We start from the raw sequence: 18,453 nt of genomic DNA on the forward strand, positions 1-18,453 counted from the left end.
TACAACCGAGGAACACTAGGGAAATGCCTCAGTAAGAAGGGTAACAAAGCATATTTCATTATTTGTCTCTCACTCTAGCAGAGGCGAATCGATAAATAGACGATTGGCAAGGACCATCATTCAAATAGTCTACCTGTAGGCTTTGATGTTTTTTCCGGCACCCCAAAATCCCGAAAACTCGGAGTTCGCATTGTACGGCCTACCCTGGGTACCAGAGTCTCGAGCTTTGTTCTTTTACTATGCGCCCTTTCGAGCTTCGTTCGTTTACTATGCGCCCTTTCGAGCTTCGTTCGTTTACTATGCGCCCTTTCGAGCTTCGTTCTTTTACTATGCGCCCTTTCGAGCTTCGTTCTTTTACTATGCGCCCTTTCGAGCTTCGTTCGTTTACTATGCGCCCTTTTGCGAGCTTCGTTCATTTACTATGCGCCCTTTCGAGCTTCGTTCGTTTACTCTGCGCCCTTTTGCGAGCTTCGTTCGTTTACTATGCGCCCTTTCGAGCTTCGTTCTTTTACTATGCGCCCTTTCGAGCTTCGTTCATTTACTATGCGCTCTTTCGAGCTTCGTTCGTTTACTATGCGCCCTTTCGAGCTTCGTTCGTTTACTATGCGCCCTTTCGAGCTTCGTTCGTTTACTATGCGCCCTTTCGAGCTTCGTTCTTTTACTATGCGCCCTTTCGAGCTTCGTTCGTTTACTATGCGCCCTTTCGAGCTTCGTTCTTTTACTATGCGCCCTTTCGAGCTCCGTTCGTTTACTATGCGCCCTTTCGAGCTTCGTTCGTTTACTATGCGCCCTTTCGAGCTTCGTTCGTTTACTATGCGCCCTTTCGAGCTTCGTTCTTTTACTATGCGCCCTTTCGAGCTTCGTTCTTTTACTATGCGCCCTTTCGAGCTTCGTCCGTTTTCTTATGCGCCCTTTCGAGCTTCGTTCGTTTACTATGCGCCCTTTCGAGCTTTGTTCGTTTACTATGCGCCCTTTCGAGCTTCGTTCGTTTACTATGCGCCCTTTCGAGCTTCGTTCTTTTACTATGCGCCCTTTCGAGCTTTGTTCGTTTACTATGCGCCCTTTCTAGCTTCGTTCGTTTACTATGCGCCCTTTCGAGCTTCGTTCTTTTACTATGCGCCCTTTCGAGCTTCGTTTTTTTACTATTCGCCCTTTCGAGCTTTGTTCGTTTACTATGCGCCCTTTCGAGCTTTGTTCGTTTACTATGCGCCCTTTCGAGCTTCGTTCGTTTACTATGCGCCCTTTCGAGCTTCGTTCTTTTACTATGCGCCCTTTCGAGCTTCGTTCGTTTACTATGCGCCCTTTCGAGCTTCGTTCTTTTACTATGCGCCCTTTCGAGCTTCGTTCGTTTACTTTGCGCCCTTCCGAGCTTCGTTCGTTTACTATGCGCCCTTTCGAGCTTCGTTCGTTTACTATGCGCCCTTTCGAGCTTCGTTCGTTTACTATGCGCCCTTTCGAGCTTTGTTCGTTTACTATGCGCCCTTTCGAGCTTCGTTCGTTTACTATGCGCCCTTTCGAGCTTCGTTCCTTTGCTATGCGCCCTTTCGGGCTTCGTTCTTATACTATGCGCCCTTTTGAGCTTCGTTCGTTTACTATGCGCCCTTTCGAGCTTCGTTCGTTTACTATGCGCCCTTTTGCGAGCTTCGTTCTTTTACTATGCGCTCTTTGGAGCTTCGTTCGTTTACTATGTGCCCTTTTGCGAGCTTCGTTCGTTTACTATGCGCCCTTTACTGACTACGAGGTGCGTTGTCGCCGCTTCGCGGCTCGTATTATCGGGGTGAAGCTCGAGCCTTATACCCAGGGTAACATGTAGGCCACTAACTGTACGACTGTAGCTAGTAGGCCTGGTAGAAATCTGCTTGGAGAAGTAATAAGTACTAATATTTGTTCTGGACTATATTTATTACACTGATCAAATATTTTGCCTAATAGTAGTAAGAAATATTTACAGTACAAAAAATCATTTCTTTTCTTTACAGAATTATGGAGCACAAGGGAAATATTTGCAATACGAGTACGTCTAAAGAGATATGTAGAGCATTGGCCTTTTCGAACCCAGGGCGTCGAAGTCACAGGCGCGAGAACAAAGCCGGTGGAGGGGGAACAAAGAGGAGAGAAAAGACGCCCTTGGAGGATGTTCTGCGTCTTTTCACTCCTTTCCCAGATAGTTTGAAACAGTGAAGTATAATTTCGGGGTCCTGAACATTCACATTGTAGAAGCTCTGAAATGCACAAACTTACTGCATATTTATGCCTTCCACGCCATCTTGTGAAAGCCGGGTGTTATCCTACGTTTAAATCAAGCCCTCACTCGGGAAACCATCGCTTCGAAGCCTTGCACGAGATGTCTTGGAAAGATGATCTAACACTGGCTGCTCTAAAATTGCAAACATCGAGGGGAGCTTTTAAAGCGAAAAATATATCTTCCAGGCGGTAAAAGCCGAGAGGCTTAAATCTTGACGTCATAATCCATTTATGCCGCCATATTTGTGTTTCCATACAAGGAAGTAATCTGGACTGGTGTATCAAAACCAGCCTAAATAGCGGAGTCAAGATTTGCAGCAGACAGCTATTATGTAAAGGGGAAACGCCAAACCACTAAACAGTAGCATACTCCTCTCTGTTAACTATAGTAAAGGTTGGTTCTCACTTGGATGTAAGCGCAAGCGCAACGCACGTAATTTACCGACACTGGAACGCAAGCACAAGAAGCGCATGCGAACGCAACTACGGAAGCCGAGAACATGGTAGTCCAGTTGCGCTTTTCTAGTTGCGAATAGCGGTAGTAGTGGTGGTTTCTCGAAAAGCGCAACTGGACTACCCCGTCTTCGGCTTCCGTAGTGGCGTTCTCTCGTGCTTACTCTTGCGCCTGCGTTCCAGTGAGAATCTGCTTGATTTTCTTGGCTGTGAGAATCAACCTTAACTAAAAGTCCCACCAAATGGCTCGTGGTTCCAAGAACTTTGTCAAGGCGGAAACGCGAAAAACGTCCGATTCCACGGATTTAGTGACCTGAACTTTCATGCAAATGAAAACTCCGGTTCACAATGTCCTTCTAGTTTTCCATGTAAAAGCAGCTCTGATTCGTTTTCAAAACATACTATCTTCAACACCCGATAGCAGACCATGCAAAAATACGGCTTACGAGAGCCGTGCTCGGTCACGTGATGATGCGCCTGCTCCTGCACTGAAGAGAATGACCGCTGACATCCCGTGACCGCTAGGCACGGAAGCGAGTCGTAACCATAGAGAAAATGTGATGTGTAGGTATTTGTATCGAAGCTCGACCAGCAGGAATGGGTTTTTCCAACAAACTGAGACTTGTGAACGATATCCATTTCCTCGCTACGGTTACCATGGTGACAAAAAGTCACAATACAGTTTTCCATACACGTTGGGCAATTTCTAGAGTTCGCTACGGATCGTTCTGTGTACCCAGTCAATTTTTTACTCGAATTCGTCAAGCATTCGTCAAAATATCCACAGAATTTTTGGTTATGTTTTTCAAGTCCACCGCGCGTGGCAAAAACCATTCTACATTTTACACACTTAATGTCAAACTCTTGTAAAATACTCTGATTTTCTGTGGAAATTACGCGAAATTCGATGTGACTCGAGGTCAAGATGTTCATAAGCTCACCAAATCTTCCTCTTGCGTCTCCTGAAACCAAGCAAACATCATTTTTCGCTGGGTTCTGAGCTCGCCTGCTCCGCCATGAGGCTTTTCGCACTAGTGGCTCCCAGTCCGCGTCTTTGAGAGCGCAGATCTTTGCATTTCGTGGCACGTGTAGCGCGCGATACTGAGGGAGTAGTTTAGCCGGCATCTCAGGACTTGAATAGTACACAAAGATGTGGACATTGAATTGAACTTGTGGGGTCAACGAAATGTTCTCCAGAAACTTTTTCCCGGCTGTTTCCCAATCAATGATAAAGAATCTTTCGGCCATTGTCATCCCAAAGGTAATTCGCTATCGGTAGCAAGCGAGACGAACACTTAGGTGTGAAACGACGCAACTAATTGGACTTTCTTGGATAACAATGTTTATACAAACACAATAATCACTACGATTACTATGTTATTAAAATGCAGTGATGCCACAAAAACATTCTTTCGTCGTCAAATCTATAATAAGAGAATAATTTGCTCTTGAGACAAGCTGTGTTTCATTATAGCGCAGGTTTTCATTGGATGATTAGTTGGGTTTATCTGCGAGATTAATATTGCACAGGTTTGAGGACCAAGATGTTATTGATACAAAGAGATCAAATTTTCTTTACACAATTTAGCCTGCTAGCCGGCTCTCATTCGAGTTTATTCGGAAATGGTTTTCGAATATTGGGAATTCTGTGGCGCGGGTGAAGGCCGATAATGAGAGCCGTCTCGCAGGCTATACACAATTCAACGTCATGGGTTTTGAAGAAGGGTTCATTAGAACGAAATGCTAAACAGTATTTTAGTTTAGATAAACACCTTTAGAAATACCTAGCCTCGTTCCCAGGCTACTCCCTTGCTGTCAGCTCCATGATGCTTTGCGCGCACTCACACTTTCCAATATGGCGGACGCTTCATGCTGACTTCGAGTAGCCTGGCAGATCCTTCACTAATATCTCCGTTTCTCCAAAAATACTGTTTATTTCACCAACGATCAAAGAAAAGTGTGCTTTGAAAAGTTTTCAGTAGTTTTTTTAGTAGGTTTCGCTTCTTACATCAGAAAAATTCTGTTTGTCAGTTTTGGAGTAGAGGGGGGTTCGGAAGCCTCTAAAAACTCTTCCCTGAGGCCCAAAACCGTACCCGTTTGGCCAAGACGAGCTAGTAGAAAGTATGCAGCTAGTTGGCAAGAGCTTGATAACATGATAGCGTGATAGGCCCGCCGAAAAGCATAGGGACGAGGCTAAGAAATACCCTGGGTACCAGTCTCGAGCTTCGTTCTCGTTTACTATGTGGAACGAAGCCCGAGCCACTGGTACCCAGGGTAGTTTAGAACTTAAAGAAAATCGAAACACCTTTGACCTGCGTGCAGCCGGAAATAGTTCCATTATTACGGTAATGATGGAACTATTTCCGGCTGCCTGCAGGCTAAACACCTTTAGCTGGACCGTTTTTTAATCCGTAAACCGACGTACCGTCGTCATATGGACAACGGGCGATGTTTGTGTTCAATACTTTAGCGGCCCATTTTCCCAAATTGGCTGATAACATGAGCAACAACACTAGTAATAAACGACTGCTGTGGCATAGTTAAACTAGCACAGTTTCTCTTTTATTGTTCTCAAAATGCTAATAAACCCTTGAAAAACCATGAGCATAACTTCAATATTTTATAACAATACCAATAAAAACACATATCATAACATCAACCATCTCCAAAGAATGGAATTAAAATGCACACTTCAGCTCACCCACCCCACCCCACCTTTTATGTACTTTTATTCACAGCCAAAAACAAACAAACAAACCTAATGTCAATTTTGCATTTCATATGACTTATTCAACATCATTATTTTTATTTCAATGCAGCATTAAATTAACACAATCCGGGAGCTTAGGCCCAGGCCAAACGTGGACACATATTGCCGTAAACATGTTGTCCGCGCGCATGTTGCCTCGATGTTTCCCAGTTTGGCCACCACGGAAACATTGATGCGCGCCACAAATTTCGTAAAGAGGACACTAAAAATGTTTTCACAGCGAGGTAGAATTATTTCTTTTTTCCAAGCGCTTGGAAGCATTGTTTCCCGAATGTATCTTCGTTTGGCCACGCATTTTCTAGGCTCGTTGCTTGGCAACGCTCGCGCTTCACCAAATCGAAATGGCGGACGAAAATTTTGTTGACGTGCAAAAAAGTCCAAAAAAATGGAAAGGCACTGGACAGACAAAAAGAGCGTTTGATTGTGTCTTACGAGTCTAGGAAATGTCTACGGGAGAATACGCGGGGATAGAGGAGAAGATAAAGAAATTCGATATCACTGGTAAATCCACTGTCTATCCGCTTATTTTCTTCGTGTTCAAGGTCTAAATTGATCATTATAGGTGCAAGCGCAACGCTTGCGCCTATTTCCGTGGCCGACATTTTTTAGGTTTCACAGACTGCGCATGCACCGGGCGCTGCAGAGCCGATGTTTCGTGACCGTTTTGCCACCCTCGGAAACATTTAGGAAACTTGTTTCCCCAATGTTGCAGGCAACATGTATCCTCGTTTGGCCAGGGCCTCTTAGACCTAGCTCTCAAATCAAAGCGGGTTTGATCCGCCCTCTATTTATCACCATGGGAACCGAATTTAATTGCCAATTTGGCAATAGAGTTCTTGGTGGAAAATCCTTCGGCTTCCACATGAGGAAGCAAGCACCTATTCTATGTATTTATTTGATTAAGACATGTGTAAGCAACCATTTACAATTCTCGCTATTATTTTTAACTCTTTAGAATTGGAATATGTCGTTTATTCAGTCAATCGACTGTTCCAAACCTGCCGAGCCTGAGTTTGACGTACCTACTCTCAGTCGGCTAAAACGACCTATATGGTAACAGTTGGGCGGCGGCGACAGCAAATCCTCTCACATTTCGGCTTACGCTTTAACACATGATATTCTGGTGCTACCTCGGAGTCACCCATGTAATGACTTTTATGTGAGATGGTGGAGTCCATTTAAATGATATTGCAAACAAAGCTCTGTTTAAAAGCTGTAGAGAGGCTATTCATACCGTCATGACCTCAAGGTATAACGGCTGATTTTTAACATGTTCTGATTTGGCCTTAAAAAACTTAAGATTATGGTTTACCTTAATCATCTTTGTTACGCCGCAAAATGTAATAACTAACGTAAAATGTAATCTTAACGCGAAATGTAATAACTTTCAACGCAAAATGTAATAAATGTTTAACGCAAAATGTAATAACTTTTTAACGTAAAATGTAATAAAATATTTAACGCGAAATGTAATAACGCAAAATGTAATAACTTTATCTATTGACTTAAAGGTTCTACTAATATTAAGAAAAGGATGAAATGTTAACACGTAGAGACAAACGTTAGGATAGTTAAGTGAAAGAAGGGCAGTGCGACAGTGCATTGTGCTTGCCTTGGCTTCTAGGGCTTTCTTGTTGCTGTATGGTGGTGACATGTTATTCCCGATTTAGTTTAAGTAGTGACAAAGTCCAGGTGCATATAAATTTGGAACAGGCCTAGTCTTAAGGGAATTTTGAAAAATATGGGAAAGAAATTAAAAAAATTCTATAAAATGTTACCACTGAGGTATAATGATTTGGCCGTCATATTGCGCGCGTTGTCTCTAGTAATTGCCAAATTCAATGAAAGCGACCTCGTCTGCAGTTGGCATTTGCTCTCTCTTTGCATTTATTACTACTAGTATACAATCATAACCGCACAGTATCACAGCTTTACAGACCATGATTTAGGGAGGATTCGCAATGTCAGGTTGCTGACAACCACTACCAAGTGTTTGGAGAGACCAGACCAGCCGTCGATCCGAGATGGACTACTACAACTTGGTCACTACACACGCTAACGTTTTGTCTTTTTTCTTAGTTACAGAAGTTTTAGTTATAGTTTATAGGTTTATAGTCATTATTTGATCTTATTACATTCTGCGTTATTTTATTTCGCGTTAAATAATTTATTACATTTTGAGTTGAAAGTTATTACATTTCGCGATTAGATTACATTTTGCGTTCAGTTATTACATTTTGCGGCGTAACAGCGCCCCCCCCTAACCTAGGGCTAATCAAAAACTTTTATTGATGCAAAAAATGGCGTCATTTAACAAACTTTATACTAATTTTAATGGAAACAAATCCAAACCAAGACCGAGGCAATAGTTACAATACACTGCTTCAGCGTCAGTTTCCTCACTTCAGATTCGATCTTACAATCAATATTCGGGCAAACCGTGGAGGCTAATTTTGAAGAAAATCGCTTAAAGCTTACAAACTGCACTGTGTAGACGATTAAAAGGGTGGCCAACATGACAAAGAAAGCACAACTTAGAACACTGTGAATATATTTGGATCCATCTGCCGGCGTTTGGAGCCACCAGACTATCCCGCCTGCGATAAGTGCAGGCAAAATCCAACTTACACAGATCACGTAATAATACACACGTTTGCAGACTGAGCGATATCTCAGCGGCAACACTGTAGATAGCATACTTTCTATGGATATAAGCACTATATTAAGCATGCCAACAAGCACCAAAAAGATGTCAAAGAAATTAACTTTTAGTAACCCATTGTTCAGATTGGGTGGTACCACATTCATTGTATGAATATTGTAAAGATGAAGGGGGATCGGTACTAGACAGATCAGGAGATTAGCTACGGCGAGGTTCACAATGAGATACAGGCTGCGCTTGCGGAGGTGAACACTGCGGACGAATGTGAGGATGGTCAACAGGCTGATAATAATGACAAGCAGTACGAGGAGAGCAAACGCAGTGATCCAAAGAGGAGTCATGGCCGATTCTACTTTTGTTTGGGATGTTTTGTTGTTCTTCATACCGTGGTAATATTCGGTTAAGCTTTTATGATATTGGTGACAGACCTGAATAATTCTGAAGGTAGACAGAAATCAGATCGGGTTAGTGGGGGTTCTGAGTTAACGACTGCGACAGCGTCTCTTGCGTACTGTTTTGCTCATGACACGCCAAGACATCATCTATGCATCTACGTACGAAAAAATGAGATATATTTGTAAAATAAATCACAAACAAAGTATCGTTATTTAAGGCTAAGCTCAAACGTCTTTTTATCAAATGAAGATGAAATAATCGAATTGATTATTTTGCATGCATTTGCATTGAACACGGCTCATAGATAATACGACTTTTGAACTTAGCCTAAGTATGCCTGATTTCAGAATAACAAAATGTATGATAACTTTTTTTCTGAGTAAATTGATATCATAGCTAACCACCTCGTACAAACTTGTTATTTAATTGTTTTTATTTTTTGCTTTGTTGGTTATTGCCACAATCACAATTGCAGAGAAAAGAAACAGCGGTCGTTGGCAATTAAAAGCCATATAACTGAAAACATTGTGAACTAAAGCATATATTATTATTTTTTTGTTTTGTTTTTTAATAAAAAGCAGATTGTTGTTAGTTAGGGCGGGACAGTACATTAGAAAATCTAAAAAAAGATCCGATGGTGTGTTGTAGTTTTTTTGTGTGAAGGATATTTTTTTTTAATACAATTGTCGAGCGGATTTGTTTCCGGCATGCACGCTTTCTATTTATTTCATTGTATTATTTTTTATTCATTTTTTTTTCTAATAGCCCGTCCCTAACTAACAACGATCGGCTTTTAATGGCATTGGCATTCTGAGAATAAGTCTTTAGCTGTCTCGTTTTTCTTTTTTGATCGCCAACCACCGCTTGTTTCTTTACTCTGCAATTGTAATTATAGCAACAACTAATAAAGCACATAAAAAATCGCGGATGTTAATTGTATATAGACCTTAGAGCTGTCTTTTCTTTCTCGTCAACTTTTTATAAACATTTTAGAAAAAAAAAATAGTTGAGTAAAACCCCTCGAATCTGTTATGAATTATGGCAGATACAGAAATCATACGATATGAGAATTGACGACTTTCAAATGCTGGATTTATCAAATATTTTCCATATCAGGCTTAAAACTAACGGTGTCTGGATAAAAATTACTTTTTTACTTCATTCATAACCTTATTACATTTGCAGGTGAATCCATATTACATTTGTGGGTTTATTACATTTACGGGTAATTATTACATTTGTGGGTTTATTACATTTACGGGTAATTATTACATTTGTGGGTTTATTACATTTACGGGTAATTATTACATTTGTGGGTTTATTACATTTACGGGTAATTATTACATTTACGGGTAATTATTACATTTGTGGGTTTATTACATTTACGGGTAATTATTACATTTGCGGCCGCTACAGCAAGTACAATGCACTTTCAACTCGCACTGCTTTTCTTTCACTAAACAATTCCTTCCGTTTGTCTCTACGTGTTAACATTTCATATTTTTCCTAATGATAGTAGAACTTAAAACTATAAGTCAATAGATAAAGTTATAAACTTTTGCGTTATTACATTTCGCATTAAATATTTTATACATTTTGCGTTGAAAAGGTATTACCTTTTGCGTTTAATATTTATTACATTTTGCGTTGAAATTTATTACATTTCGCGTTAAGATAACATTTTGAGTTGAAAGTTATTACATTTCGCGATTAGATTACATTTTGCGTTCAGTTATTACATTTTGCGGCGTAACAGCGCCCCCCCCTAACCTAGAGCTAATAAATAACTTTTATTGATGCAAAAAATGGCGTAATTTAACAAACTTTATACTAACTTTAATAAAAACAAATCCAAGCCAAGACCGAGGCAATAGTTACAATACACTGCTTTAGCGTCAGTTTCCTCACTTCAGATTCGATCTTACAATCAATATTCGGACAAACCGTGGAGGCTAATTTTGAAGAAAATCGCTTAAAGCTTACAAACTGCACTGTGTAGACGATTAAAAGTGTGGCCAACATGACAAAGAAAGCACAACTTAGAACACTGTGCATATATTTGGATCCATCTGCCGGCGTTTGGAGCCACCAGACTATCCCGCCTGCGATAAGTGCAGGCAAAATCCAACATACACAGATCACGTAACAATACACACGTTTGCAGACTGAGCGATATCTCAGCGGCAACACTGTAGATAGCATACTTTCTATGGATATAAGCACTACATTAAGCATGCCAACAAGCCCCAAAAAGATGTCAAAGAAATTAACTTCTAGTAACCCATTGTTCAGATTGGGTGGTACCACATTCATTGTATGAATATTGTAAAGATGAAGGGGGATCGGTACTAGACAGATCAGGAGATTAGCTACGGCGAGGTTCACAATGAGATACAGGCTGCGCTTGCGGAGGTGAACACTGCGGACGAATGTGAGGATGGTCAACAGGCTGATAATAATGACAAGCAGTACGAGGAGAGCAAACGCAGTGATCCAAAGAGGAGTCATGGCCGATTCTACTTTTGTTTGGAATGTTTTGTTGTTCTTCATACCGTGGTAATATTCGGTTAAGCTCTTGTGATATTGGTGACAGATTTGAATAACTCTGAAGGTAGACAGAAATCAGATCGACGACTGCGACAGCGTCTCGTTGCGTACTGTTTTGCTCATGACACGCCAAGACGTCATCTGTGCATCTACGTACGAAAAAATGGGATCTATTTGTGAAATAAATCACAAACAAAGTCGTTATTTAAGGCTGAGCTCAAACGTCTTTTTATCAAATGAAGATGAACTAAACGAATTGATTCTTTTGCATGCATTTGCATTGAACACGGATCATAGATAATACGACGTTTGAACTTAGCCTAAGAATACGTGATTTCAGAATAACAAAATATATGATTTTTTTCTGAAGAATAAATTGATAACATAGCTAACCACCCGGTACAAAAACTGCGTATTTCAGTCAGCATTGCTTGTGGAATGTTACGGCCAAAGTTGGGCCGATGAGCAAACAGCTTAGGCACTTTATTAGTTCACATGTGATTGGCGTTTGATGCATGATTCGCGAAAGGCATGTGGGATTGCGTTCTTGATATAGATCAGTTTGAAATTCATAGCGGAGCCAGCGTGGCCGCGGAGCTCCATAGGTATAATATATAGATTTAGGCCCAGCCTAAAGTGGAGCCATCATTTTAGAGATAATGTATTTGTTTTATTCTGAAACCCTGAATACTGTGTTATAAAAGATGGGTTGAAGTTCTTTTAGAAACAGCAGCAAGAAGATTCATAACAATTATATCATTTAAGCATATTCCAACATCAAACATAAAATGAAATGCTATTTAGTGGTGGCTGGTTTGTTATACCCTGAGCAAAATTCAACTTGATTTGCGCTTGATACAATAGATTGGCTGAGAGACAAAATTCTGAATATAATGGCTTCCCAGTTTTGTAAGATCGTAAAAGAAACTCACGTTTTCGTAAAAACCGTTTTCACCTGGTGCGGTGTTTGATATTAGATGAAGGAAAAGGCTAAAATACCGGCAGCATTTATCAAGGAATTGTCGAGGCCCTGCACTTCTATTCTCATTAAAATGTTACGGAGTAAAATCAAAGAAGAAAAGCTTTATTTATGCTAAAATAAGGAATTGATCGCCAAAACAACAAGCGAATACAAACCGAGGAAACAACATGGGCAGTCAAGGTGATTCGGACAAAGATTTCAATTCAAACTAGTGTGGATAGAATATATAAATTAAAACGCAAATATTTCTTAAAATAACCCCCAAACAAAACAATTTTCGTACCTTCAAAACTCCTCCGATTTTCCCTGTGTAACTATTAAATCATCTTGTTTCTACTGTGTTTTTAATTGGCTGAGAGTGGCTGAGAGACTGAGACCAATAGAACGCTGATTGGATGCTATTTTGGCGCGCACTAAAATGGCTTCCCAGTTAAAAGAAACTTTTCCTCAAATAAGTAAAATACATCTACAAATCAAGACTTATCTAGCTCTAGTAAAAACGACCTCTTGACGACTCATATGTTTACACAGTTGTGTTAGTAAAACTATGCATCATTTAGCTAACTTAAGAGTGACCGTCTCAGACCAAGAAATTGTTTTTTCAGAACAAAAATACCATGTTTTGTCAGGAGATAGCCCTTGATGACCTTAGTATTCTGTGAAAGTTTGAAACGAATCGGATAAATATTTTTGGCTTGAGAGGGGGAAATGTATTTTTCGAATATAATTAGCGATTTTTCGGTATTTTTCGACATGAACAGAAAATGTCTACCAAAATTTATCGCCAGGGTTGTCATGCACCCTGGGGATATAAAAGATAAACGGGTGTTTTTATGCCCCCTGGGGATGCAATCTTTGGCTTTCGTGAAACCTTGGGATAAAAGAGAGGGTAGTTATGGACCCTAAGGATATTTATATCAGATATCAAGACTCTAGACGTAAATAGTGGTAGAGATTCTAGAAGAAGCACACAAGTTTACACTTTACTTGTGGCACAAGTTTGGAATATCTCTAGCTCAGCATATAACAAGACAACTGCTCACTTCGATTCGTACTGTAGACTAACTTTATTCTTTAATTCAGATAATTATATAGTATACACCTTTGACCTTATATGGCATAACAATCACTTGTCACGCAATCATTACATACATAATCAATTACATCATCACTAGTGTTAATCCTATAAATATCTTAATGCTAATACACTACATCCCTCCCCTTTTTGCTAATGGAATGTAGGACTTAAATGAATAACCAAAATCAACTACAAATATAAAAGTAATCACAACAACTAGGAAAAATCAAATAATGCGTAACCATGCACGTGAGCTCATGATAATCAATCACTTAAATAATACATAGAAAATCTACTGATACACGAGATAGTCGCTCAACCGTGCTGGAGGCTGGCGGGCTCGAACACTTGTGCGTATCGAAGGCGGTTCGGGAGGTTGGTCTACAGGAGGGTTGCTTTCTATAGGGTCTTGGATTAATTCCGGGTTACCCTGGTTCTCCTTGCTTACCTTCTCACTGGTTGCCTCTGGCACTTTCTTAGCGCATTGAACGTTTCGCCTTAGCGTTCCTCCAGTCTCACTTTCGCAAACAATATCAGAACCATTCTTACTTACCACTTTGTACTTTTCTGGTCTAAAGTTTGGCTCTAACTTTCCTTGTTGTTCATTCCTCATTAACACTGTATCTCCTTCTTTAATCTCACTCTCTTTAGCCTTCTTGTCGGCATGGTTCTTCAGCTTTAGCTTGTATTCTCTATCCCTGTCTCTAGCTAATTCAGGATCACTAGCTGTAAAGTCTAGCTGGGGAAGCTTTGTGCGCATTTCTCGCCCAAACATCAACGAAAATGGGGTACACCCTGTTCCCGTGTGTGGCGTAGATCGGTATGCCGCAACAAACTTCCCAAACTCTCTCTGCATGTCTGCCTTCTCCTGAGTAGCTATCTTTAACACCTTCAATATCGACCGGTTAGTTCTCTCTACCAAACCGTTTGTCTGGGGCCAAAGTGGAGTCGTAGAAAGCCATTTCACCCCACCTGCCCTGAGAAATGTCTGGAACTCACCTGAGATAAATTGCGGACCGTTATCCGTCCTCAACACTTCTGGATACCCATACCTAGCAAATGTTGCATCTAAGAATTCGATAATGTTCTCTGCCTTAGTCGATCTCAACATAGCTGCCTCAAAATATCGACTGAAATAATCGATGATGACAATCACATACCTACCATCGGAGAGCGGTCCAAGAAGATCCGTACTACAAAATTGCCATGGTCCTTTAGGCATTTCGGTCGTAACGATAGGTACCGGTGGATCATAGCTCGACACTAGCTGACATAACTCACATGATTTGCACATAGACTCAACACCCTTGTCCATGCCTAACCACCATACCTTACTTCGAAGCCTCTGCTTACACTTGACAATTCCTTGATGACCCTCGTGTGCTAATTTTAACACTCGATCTCGTAGGTCTGAGGGTATGAAAATCCGATTTCCACGCAAAATCACACCATCGCACTCACTCAACTCTCCTCTCACTGACTTCACACTTGCTGCACACTTGTCCCACTTACCTGTTTTCAAAGCTTCCTTCATGTTTTCGACACTATCGCAGTTATCTGAACTGGTTTTAATCTCTTCCCATGACATTGCAATCGGTATAGCTTCCCTCACTACCGCTGCAATATAATCTCCTGTGTCATCCACTTTAGTGCTTTCTCTGGGACCTCTTCTTAACCTAGACATCGGGTCTGCGATGTTAGACTCACCTGGCTTGTACTGTAGCTCAAAGTCAAAGGGCTCTAACCTCAAGCTCCATCTCTCTAGCCTAGGTGTTGATTTGGAATTCGCGTTGTTAAACACGTGAGTGAGCGGCTTGTGATCTGTTATGAGTTTGAACTTTGTACCTAATAAATACATCTGGAAGTGTTCACAAGCCCATACTAATGACAGTGCTTCGCGTTCTGTCTGAGAATATCTCTTTTCCACATCTGTTAGACTTCTATGCCCATACGCTACTACTCGGTTCTCACCTGCTTTTCTCTGGACTAGGACAGCTCCTAATCCCACTGGACTCGCATCAGCGATCACGGTCGTTTCGCTCTCTCTATCAAAATATGCTAACGTCTCACTAGCACTCATCAGCCTTTTGATGTCGCGAAAACTATCTTCCTGTTTCTGGGTCCATTCAAATGGAACCGATTGGCGCGTTAATGCTCTAAGTGGAGCGGACAGGGTGGCTAGATCCGGAATGTAACGACCGACATACTGTACCAGACCTAGGAATCCCCTTAATTCTGACACATTCATTGGGGCCCGGGCGTTTACTATTGCCTCGACCTTACCTGGGTCGGCTGATACCCCGTTGTCAGAGGGCATGTTGCCAAGACCTCACCACCTCACTGATATGTTCTATGAAAGAAGCTTTTCTTCTGGACTTCATCAGATCTTTGGAATCCAGCTCGAGCTTTTTGAGCATTTTAAGATTCATGGAATCCAGTTTCCATTTGCATAGAGAGAGCACAGGTTGACCGAGTCGAACTCAATAGGGTGTGTCAGCTGGTATTCTCGGATTATGGTAGAGAGCATTTCGGAATAACCAGCTTTGTGATTAGCTGCGATGATGCAATCTTCAGTGATGTCATCGGTCACTCCAGCACCTCTTTTAAGTTGACCCTGCCAATGTTTGTATCCAGAGGCAACAATGACAACCCCCTCTTCTATCCCTAGGTTCCATGACAGTGTAGTGGATATTTCTAAACAGTCTCAAATTGGCTGTTCAAGCTTTTATGCACTCTAGTAAGTTAAGTTAGTAAAGAACCCCTCTCCCCCTCCCCCTTCCCCGCGCATTTTTTCTCCCCCTCCCCCTGCGGAGCGCGTTATCCAAGATGGCGGCCGGGTTATGCGAACTCCGTGTTTTCGGGGTTTTCGTGCCGGTTTTCGACTATCAAAGCCTACAGTAGGCTATGTAAATTCCGGATTTACACTACGGAGCTTTGCGTGGCTGAACAAATAAATTAAACTTCCCTCTACTAACAAAATATGTATGACTTTGCCGGTTATTCTTTCAAGGTGGTGACTGTCATTGTGACTAAGACTACGAATAAGCAGAGACCACCAGTAGCAAAAATATCCGAGATAAAGAGGAGATAAGAGTGAGATAGAAAAAGCAATACTCGAACGGAGAGAATGGCATACGTCAAGTTGTGTTTACCTCTGCAATAAATAAACCTTGCACTAAAAGTCTTACCAATGGTATTATTCTTGTCAGCATTGAATATTTGATTACCTTTTGCTTTTCATTACCGAGAAATACGCAGTCATTTTAGCCAAAATTACAAACATTTACGCCGATGTACTGTCATTTAAGCGAAAGTAAAACCATTTGAACTAAAAGGAAAAACATTAACGAACTTTACTTAATTGAGTGCACACAATTGCATTTTCTTCACATTCATTTAATACATTATTCGACAACCAGGAATGAAAAATCTATTTTCATTTGCGCGTTGGTACGTAACAATAATAGCACAAACAAAATATCAATAATACGAGAACTCGCAATCAATACAGTGAACGAAATATTCATTAACATTGTTATTACAGCAAATGCAAATAATAGTATTTTGTGAAAGTCATTTGCGTGCTTCTTACAAACGTTAGCGCCTCCGTACAAACAATAAGCCCTTTATGACAAACAATATCCTAAAATAATTATTCAATTACTTATCGTCAATTCGCTCTTTATGTGATGAGTTCTGCCCCTGCGCAAAATGATGAATACATTCCATTTACAACATATCAAAATTTGGGTGTCCTTCATACCCACTCGGCCGACCTCTTGGGAGCCTGGGTCTAAGGGCTTTTCGAGATCAGTGAGAAAAAAGATTTGACCAAGCGATCAAGGTTTTCTAACAAATTTTGGCCGCAAGTCTCAAATTGACATGAATCAGCATATTTTCACCATGTTTTCAGGAGATCAGGGAACGGGAAAACTGCAGCTCCTCTAAATATGGGCATCAATGCCCATATAAGGCAACGCATACGAAGGACACTATATGTGGGGAATATGTTTGATATGTGCAAAAATACAGCAAAGGTAAAAATTAAGAAAATATTTTGGACACAGCTGTCCCAACTACTACATTCCCTCCTTATAAGATATCCTTATGATTTCTGAAAAGTTGAGGTGGGGTATGTTTCGGTACATATTTACTGTACTAGCTGGGTTTAGAACTTGTCTTTATTCGGCCATTGCAAGTCGAGTGTTCGCTCTGTACAAGTCCGCTGACTCCTAGCGGGCGCTACCACAGGGAGACCGATCATATCGTAACAGGGTATAGAACATGCAACTCCTTATAGAAAAGGACAAACAATACATTGAACAACGTTTGTTTTTTTTGCAAAGCTGAACATGCATTGCAATATATTTACATAGTTTCTGGAAGCTAGTTAGCACGGAGCTTGTTACATAATACTCCTATTGTAAAGGTTTTCACGAAAACCGCGGAATACCGGAAGTCCTTTCTCAAGAAATACGAGACCAATTGTCATAATGATGCCGTGGCTATGCAATGTTTTATAGCGAGGAAAAGGTAAGACTAATTCGATATTTTTCGATAGTTCAGATATCTCTATCGACTCTCGGCTTTTCAGTCTCGACTCTCGGCCTAACAGTCTCGAGTATCGGCCCTCAGTCTCGGCCTCTGACTCTCTACTTTCGACGATCGGGGTTTACCCAGACTCGCCGTACGCAAAGCAAGATTACTGTGCGAGTTTGGTTGTTCTTTCATCGATAAACAACAAGAACTTCGAGGCGGCGAAGCGCATCGTGGCGTGCTTGCTTATGTAAACTTTTAAAAACAGGAACAAGAACCACAAATAAAAAATCATGTATGTTTTAGCTTTCATTTGAGGTAAAGAAAGTTGCGATTCGTGGACTGTGTGAGCAGCTTTTAGCCAGAGCCAAAAAAGTGGGGCCATTTCTTATTACTATTATACTATACTACTATGCTTCAAATACTCATGCCTATCGGAAGTAAAGGATCCTCAAACACATCAGCTCTTACCTTCTGCCAGGAGGTTTCTGGGGGAAAAAGCCGATTGCGAGATTATCTTCAATGCAAATGTCAAGTACTTGAAGACAGCGGTCTGTTGGATGGATGAGAATGCGTGATTTTCCACAGGTTCATCTAATTATTATGAAGCCAAACGCAACCCCATGGGGAGCTCAAATAATACACGATTTTCTTAACACGCATGCAATTTTCTTTAAAGTGCAGCTCCAGGGAAAGGGAAGACCGTTTTGGGCAAAATGTAAATTACCTGAGGCTTACTTCCCCGAAAAAAAATTTCGAATTCCTCCAATCCCGAATATTTTGCA

General features: G+C 40.9%; 1 protein-coding gene across 2 annotated transcripts; it reads right to left on the reverse strand.

Moving 5' to 3' along the window:
* Positions 1-1,883: 1,883 nt before the first annotated feature.
* Positions 1,884-18,452, reverse strand: LOC116614708. 2 transcript variants are annotated; one of them, XM_048720830.1, is made up of 4 exons: positions 18,396-18,452; positions 18,140-18,221; positions 11,078-11,221; positions 1,884-8,679 (listed from the first exon to the last, which is right to left on the reverse strand). In XM_048720830.1, exon 4 carries the CDS (start codon positions 3,949-3,951, stop codon positions 3,019-3,021), a length of 933 nt encoding a protein of 310 aa, XP_048576787.1. In that variant the 5' UTR covers positions 3,952-8,679; positions 11,078-11,221; positions 18,140-18,221; positions 18,396-18,452; the 3' UTR covers positions 1,884-3,018. The 2 variants fall into 2 exon arrangements, with proteins under 2 accessions (XP_048576787.1, XP_048576788.1); XM_048720831.1 differs by lacking the exons at positions 11,078-11,221; positions 18,396-18,452 and having other exon boundaries at positions 18,140-18,220.
* Between the last annotated feature and the right edge of the window lies 1 nt (position 18,453).

Source organism: Nematostella vectensis, chromosome 13 (genome assembly GCF_932526225.1).
Source record: "Nematostella vectensis chromosome 13, jaNemVect1.1, whole genome shotgun sequence".
Classification (NCBI taxonomy): domain Eukaryota; kingdom Metazoa; phylum Cnidaria; class Anthozoa; order Actiniaria; family Edwardsiidae; genus Nematostella; species Nematostella vectensis.